We start from the raw sequence: 7,500 nt of genomic DNA, 5'->3' as shown, positions 1-7,500 counted from the left end.
ATAGAGCTGGTCACTGAGCTCTCATTGACTCCAGTGTATTTTATATATAAATAGAGCTGGTCACTGAGCTCTCATTGACTCCAGTGTATTTTATATATAAATAGAGCTGGTCACTGAGCTCTCATTGACTCCAGTGTGTTTTATATATAAATAGAGCTGGTCACTGAGCTCTCATTGACTCCAGTGTATTTTATATATAAATAGAGCTGGTCACTGAGCTCTCATTGACTCCAGTGCATTCTGCAACTTCCGGGTGTAGTTTTGGCTCCCATTAGCCCCTCTCGGAACCCCCTGGGTCAGCCCAATCGATTCGTGCCGAACCGGGCTACCCGTGGGGTCCCTGTGCGTTACTGTGTTTTCGTATTGAAATGATAGAACGCGGACATAAATATCGTCGGATACGTTGTGTCTGCGCCGTTTGAGGGCTTCTTTTCGTTTGAGTTATTCTGAATGTGTGAACTATAAGTACCTATAAATACCGCTGCGAATTCTCCTGTGCTGCGGAAGCCGTTAAGTATTTCTAATCTATGTTTGACCGATTTGGAAGCTTGATTCCTCTCTTCCTTCCTTGTTTATTTACCGTTTACTGTACCGCCTCCCGCTGTGCGGTTGGCTTGAGCGTGGCTACGTTCCTGCCTCTGATCTGCTCTGTCATAGCTATAGCGCCACTAGCTAGCCAGATAGGCGGTACAATGAGGTGTCAATAAACAAGGTAGGAAGAGAAGAATCAAAGCGACCAAATCGGTCAAACAAAGATTAAAAATACTTGACGGCTTCCGCACCACAGGAGAATTCGCAGCGGTATCTATAGGTACTTATAGTTCACACATTCAGAAGCCCTCAAACGAACAGAAGCACTCAAACAGCGCAGACAGGACGTATCCGACATATTTATGTTTATTTATGTCCGCGTACCAGGTGGCAGGGTAGAGGTGGAATAGGACCCCATGGCTACTGGGTCTCCAAAATGTCAGAAACTTCAGTACCATTGGGTTCTGACTTGTAGGGCTAGGCTCCCATGAAAGCATCCATGAAAGTGTCATGGCGCAGCCCGGTCACGTGACCATGTCCTTTCCTTCTCAAAGCTTCCTTGGGGCGTAGCAGGATGTGTGGTGTCAGAAGGGGGTGTGGTTACCTGTGTGACCTCATAGGGGGTGTGGTTACCTGGGTGACATCATAGGGGTGTGGTTACCTGTATGACATCATAGGGCGTGTGGTTACCTGGGTGACGGGCTCCACAGAGCCGATGTAGGTGTCCGGCCTCAGCAGGATGTGCTCCAGCTGGGTCTTCTTCTGGTAAACGCGCTCCACCGTCAGCTTTTTGGAGGCTCCTCCCCCTTTCTTCCCTCCGCCGTCCGCCTTGGCTCCTCCTCCTCCGTCGCCCCCCCGACCGTTAGCTTCCTCCTTTTTGGCGGCATTGTTTTTTTCAAAGAGGGTCTGTTGTTAGAATACACGCGCATAACGCTCGTTAAACACTCACACGCTTTGAGACTTGGTTTTGTCATTTTTCTGTGTCGTCGTTGTTGTTGTTTCTTCAACATATTGTGTAGTGGGTCCCACTTGAGGGAGTTCCAGGGGGTCCCCAGATAAACTAGTTTGGAAACAAATGGGCCCTAAAGGTTCCTGCACACTGGACACGCTTTGGGATCTTTAGCTGCGTTTTACGGTCGGTTTTCGAAAAACGCGTCCAGGGTGCGACTACCTTTATGGGTTAAATCAATGTTAACTCTGAGAGTGTACAAATGGAACCAAATGAACCCAACGGGTCCGTATGGTTCCATTTGTACACAAATTAACTTTGATTTTACAATATAAATTGGGGGCCCCAGAGATAGAAATGCCATTAGATGGGGGACCCAACCAGGGACCCAGCCAGGGACACAGGGACCCAGCCAGGGACCCAGCCAGGGACCCAGGAACTCAGGGACACAGCCAGGCACCCAGGGACCCAGCCAGGGACCCAGGAACTCAGGGACACAGCCAGGCACCCAGGGACCCAGCCAGGGACCCAGGGACCCAGGACAGAAACAATCAAAGCTTTAGGCTGTTTAGACCTATAACCCTAAGCATAAACCCTGCTCGACCCCCTTGACCTCCCCCTGACACACACACACACACACACACACACACACACACACACACAGCTTATGTTATGGGGGCATAAGGTGAAGCGTACAGCGTGAGCTGTACTAGTTATTATAATAATTATTAATAGTATTATAATTATTTAATTAGTGAGGTGCTTACGTCAGAAAATCAATCCATTGTCTGTCCATCATCTGCCTCAGCATTACCACAGGAAGTAGTTAGTAGGGTCAGGCTGCTTCATTTTGATGAATTGATTACTTACAGTATAGGACCGAAATGGAAACAAGACCTTTTGGTGCTATGCTTTTAGACCAAGGGCTCTATTTTCGTCACTGCTAAACCCCTTATCCCTAAACTTCTTCTTCTTCCTTTATATCTTGTTTTTTTTACTATTTTGCAAAACATTTTTGAATAGTTCAACTAGCCAATCTACATTGACACGTTGTGAGCTTGTAGACTGGCCATTTTAACTATTCAAAAATGTTTCGCAAAATAGTAAAAAAAAAAAAAAGACAAAGAAGTTTAGGGATAACTTGGGGTTTAGCGGTGATGAAAATGGAGCCCCAAGTGTATGACTGTACTGTTGTTTACATTTATCCTTCTAGACCAGTGACTGTACTGTTGTTGTTTACATTTATCCTTCTAGACCAGTGACTGTACTGTTGTTGTTTACATTTATCTTTCTAGACCAGTGACTGTACTGTTGTTTACATTTATCCTTCTAGACCAGTGACTCACTGTACTGTTGTTTACATTTATCCTTCTAGACCAGTGACTGTACTGTTGTTTACAGCGTTAGAAAGGAGATCTCATACTGGTGTCTCTGAATGTAAATTACTTATTTCCAATAAATTGTGCAGCACTGGTACTACTATTAAGTCTACAATAGCCAGTACTGACTACAGTAAAAGCTATTACGCTGTAAAACCTCTACAACAACACTTTATTACACTATAATAACTACAGTAAAAGCTGTTACGCCGTAACAACCCTTTATTACACTTAGATAAACTCACATGAACCAGGGCTCGAAATAGCGACCATTTTGGTCGCAAATGCGGCTGAATTTTAATCTGTGCGATCTCAAAATATAACTGAGCGCACCAGTGCTACTGCATATAATTACTGTAGTGCGACCAAAACGATCGCGACCGAAAGTGTCGCGGGCCGGTTCCCTCCCGCGAGATGATTTAAACTTGTAGAGCATAAAGATCTGAGCATGTCAAAAAAAAGTAAGTTCCTAGTCCATTCCTGTCCAGAGTTATGATTGTTTAAAGAAATATCTCCTTGGCTTCTTCTACTTCCTCTAACCTCCCGTCAGTCCGTGGACTGATTGGGTGATCAACATCAGCTGGACCTGAGGTCCTCAGCTGTGAGAGACAACAAAAGGGCTCAATTGAATGGAATGTGTGGAGTCACACACACACATTTATGATGACGTTATGAAAATAACTTCTCATAAATATATACAGTAGGCCTATATATATATATATATATATATATATATAATATATATATATATATATATTATATATATATATATATATATATTTTTTTTTACTTCAATCAAAAAGCAGGCCTACATAAAACAAAGGGTTTTGTAGCCATTTACAAATTCAGAAATTATAGCAGAGACAGTATTTAGAATTTAACTGGTTTATTGCCACAAAAATAGCATCTCATACCAACTGGCTTGTAGGCCAGTGGTTCCCAAAGTGGGGTCCGGGGATCCCTAGGGGTCCTCGGTTAAATGATAGTTAGGAACCAAATGGACCCTTATGGGTCTGAAACTCTGAGAGTGTACTACATACTATGGGTAAACCAATTTCACTGTACATTTGTACACTCAGTTAAATTAACTTTGATTTTATGGGTCCCAGAGATAGAAAATGGGGAACGGTAGCCTAATTCAGGTCAAACTGGGGGTCCTTGAAATGTAAATAACTGAAAATCACTGCTAGAGCCGTAAAAATCTTCTCATATGGGGGTCCCTGGCATATATTTTCAAATGGGGGTCCGTGGGCTAATGAGTGTCAATTTGAGGTGCTTGACATGAAAAATGTTGGGAACCACTGCTGTAGGCTACAAGTGTAATAATAATGAATGTAAAAAATCGATTACATATTGGTGCTCGTAAAATTTTGGTGGGTGCTCCTAATGTTTTTCTGGTGCTCCTTCATTCTGAATTTGGGAGCACCAGTGCTACCAAGTAAAAAAGTTAATTTCGAGCCCTGTGAACACAACTCTAATTGTGTTTAATAGTGATATATATGTTCCTCTACAACAACAAGACGAACCACGTTCACAATGTAAAGCTCAGGGTAGTCTGAAGAACAACCAGAGTTCAAAACAAAACGTGCCTGCATGTGGATTGAATGCAAGGACCTCAATGGAAACAAGCCCTATTGCATTTCAAGCAGACCTTGCATTGAACTGTAAACTGTGCCTCTGCAAAACTGTTTAATAAAGTACCAATCAATCACAACGAATTAAATAAACAATAAACAGACTGACTGGGCCTTCTTTAACTTAATTGCCTAGGATTAGTAGTAATAATAATAACATAATAATAATAATAATAATAATAATAATACGTTAATAACATCATTTACCACCCAGGTCAGCCCTGCAATCCTGCATGTTTGTTATATAACAAATAATAACAATATTTATAAAAACAATAATAATATGTATAATACTAATAGTAATAATAATAGTAGTAATAGTAACTTACCACCCATGTGAGCCTCCACTCCCTGCTGCTCCGTTGGACATCGGTGTTTCTTTGTGATTAAAATCCTCCTGTTTATAAATGATGCTAAACAACAACTAGCGGTCTCTTTAAATGTTCAAATTAAAAAACTAAAAGCCTTCCCCAAACTAAAAAAAGACCACAATAAAACGCCCTTATAGTTCCAGTCAGTAACTCATAATAATAATAAAGCCTAGAGTAATAAAGCCTCCTCCACAACAAAGCGTTTACTTCTCATATTGCTTTGTTTGTCTTCTCTCTTCCTTTCAGCGGCTCGCTGTGCGGAGCCGTGGCCGCGCGGAGCGCACCGCCAGGCGGCTACTGTTAAACTCAAGCCGCGGCGTCTGGAGGCCTCCCGGCCGAGCAACAATGAGATGCTAAATGCTAAGCTAAGCTGCTAACCCGGTTAGCCTCAGTTATAAACAGAGTACAAAACGCCTACAAAAAAAAACCGCCCAGTTTGTTGCTGTTATTTTATAAAAGTATGTTTATAGGAGACGGTGTTGACGTCACGTGCTCACATGGAATGATTACGGAATTAAAAACGTGCTGAAATATTATATTTCATTGATAATTAATTTAAAAAGCACGGCTGTCCCCGCTAGGCTAACGGTCCTTCCGTCCCTGCTGTGGCACCCGAACCACCGTCCATCCGTCCACACAGCGGCGGCCAATGGCGTGGCCGCTCTCACAGAGGCCGGCCAATGGCGTGGCGGCTTTCACAGAGGGTACCGGCTTTTGCGGCCAATCGGGAGCAGGACACAAAGCTAAGCCCCAAGCCAGCCAGCCGATGGGTGGGGTGCACTTACCGCCTGTGGCCCGACCAGAGGGCCGCCAGAGGCACGCCAAAAAACCAAAACCATAGACACTTTGTAGTATGTGTGCGTGCGTGCGTGCGTGCGTGCCCACACATAATGATGGCATCATTGGCATGACTATGATTATAAAATTTGGAAAATTGGCATTACAAAAAAACAGAGGCATGCTTTTTAATCTTCCAGAAATCAAGTATTAGGCATACCATATTCTGAATTACCAAAAAGAGGACACATGAACGTATAGCAGCTATCATCATATCAGGACATATTAGAACGTATAGGAGCTAGCATCATATCAGGGCATATTTGTGCTTATTAATCAACCTCAGACATGAAGAAATATATATATATTTATTATAGCAGTCGTACGTACAGTCATTATGATGAACTATGACCCCGGGTGAGGAGGGGTCGACTACTGGGGACACTGCATGCTCAGCCACAGTACGATAATATGTCTACAAACTATTCTCTTGAGGGGTCCTTGAGGGGGTTCCAGGGGGTCCTTGAGGGGGTTCCAGGGGGTCCTTGAGGGGGTTCCAGGGGGTCCTTGAGGGGGTTCCAGGGGGTCCTTGGGGGGTTCCAGGGGGTCCTTGAGGGGGTTCCAGGGGGTCCTTGAGGGAGCTCCAGGGGGTCCCCAGCTAAATGATAGTTTGGAACCAAATGGATCCTTTTGGGTCTGTAACTCTGAGTGTACAAATGGAACCAAATGGACCCTTATGGGTCTGTAACTCTGAGAGTGTACAAATGGAACCAAATGGACCCTTATGGGTCTGTAACTCTGAGAGTGTACAAATGGAACCAAATGGACCCTTATGGGTCTGTAACTCTTGAGTGTTCAAATGGAACCAAATGGACCTGCATTTGTACACTCTGGGTAAAATTAACATTGATTTTACGATTATAAATGTGTCTACTGGAAGTGGCGATTTTAATACCTAAAAAAAAACATTTTCTGCTTTTCATGGTAGTTCTACACTGACCTCATACGTAAATATTAATAATAATAATAATAATGGATCAATCATGATAAATAGTGTAAACTCTGATTTCTGTATAATTGAATTGACTGAATTATGAGCACCTCTCAACTACCAGACCAGTGCTTCTCCAACTGGGGTTCCAGGGACCCCACTGGGGTCCTCGGGGGGGTGCCAGGGGGTCCTCGGGGGTGCCAGGGGGTCCCAAGCTCAATCATTTAATTATAATAATATAGTTTTTCATCAAGAATATTTTTTGATATATTATTTTTGTTTTCGACACAAATGTCGTCCAGTCGTCCAGCTGTAGCAGGATGTGATGTCACAGTGTGACATCATCGTCAGGCGTCCCCTAGGTTTTAACAGGATGTGATGTCACAGTGTGTGACATCATCGTCAGGCGTCCTCCAGGTTTTAACAGGATGTGATGTCACAGTGTGACATCATCGTCAGGCGTCCTCCAGGTGCACCAGCAGCTCAAACGATGGCTCCTCCCCCCCTGGGGGCGTGTCCTTCAGACTCTCCCTGAACAGCTGGGCGTGTTGCCATGACGATGGCCCCTCCCCCCCGCTCAGACGAGCCTCGATGAGCAGCTCTGGGGAACCAATGAGCTCGGAGAAGGTGTGTGATGTACCGTCTGGGAGAGAGAGAGAGAGAGAGAGAGAGAGAGAGAGACATTCACTTTACATTACCTAGAGAGAGAGAGAGAGAGAGAGAGAGAGAGAGAGAGATTCACTTCACATTACCTAGAGAGAGAGAGAGAGACATTCACTTTACATTACCTAGAGAGAGAGAGAGAGAGATTCACTTCACATTACCTAGAGAGAGAGAGAGAGAGAGAGAGAGATTCACTTTACATTAC

General features: G+C 43.9%; 2 protein-coding genes across 2 annotated transcripts in view; both read right to left on the bottom strand.

The window, feature by feature from the left end:
* The window catches only part of top2b (DNA topoisomerase II beta), a 62,986-nt gene extending 57,515 nt beyond the window's left edge, over nucleotides 1–5,471 (bottom strand). Inside the window, 3 exon segments of the mRNA XM_080786775.1 lie at nucleotides 1,222–1,437; nucleotides 4,823–4,833; nucleotides 4,836–5,471. Of these exon segments, the coding sequence (XP_080642901.1) occupies nucleotides 1,222–1,437; nucleotides 4,823–4,833; nucleotides 4,836–4,863 (255 nt within the window). The 5' untranslated portion in view covers nucleotides 4,864–5,471.
* A 1,568-nt stretch (nucleotides 5,472–7,039) lies between these two features.
* The window catches only part of LOC308331898 (peptide-N(4)-(N-acetyl-beta-glucosaminyl)asparagine amidase-like), a 20,072-nt gene continuing 19,611 nt past the window's right edge, over nucleotides 7,040–7,500 (bottom strand). The window contains exon 12 of the mRNA XM_080787429.1: nucleotides 7,040–7,275. Coding sequence (XP_080643555.1) covers nucleotides 7,088–7,275 — 188 coding nt within the window. The 3' untranslated portion in view covers nucleotides 7,040–7,087. The remainder of the gene's footprint in view (nucleotides 7,276–7,500) is intronic.

The sequence above is a fragment of the Protomyctophum bolini genome (assembly GCF_963924005.1).
Source record: "Protomyctophum bolini genome assembly, chromosome: 17".
Lineage (NCBI taxonomy): Eukaryota > Metazoa > Chordata > Actinopteri > Myctophiformes > Myctophidae > Protomyctophum > Protomyctophum bolini.
This window is presented reverse-complemented; position numbering and strand designations above follow the sequence as displayed.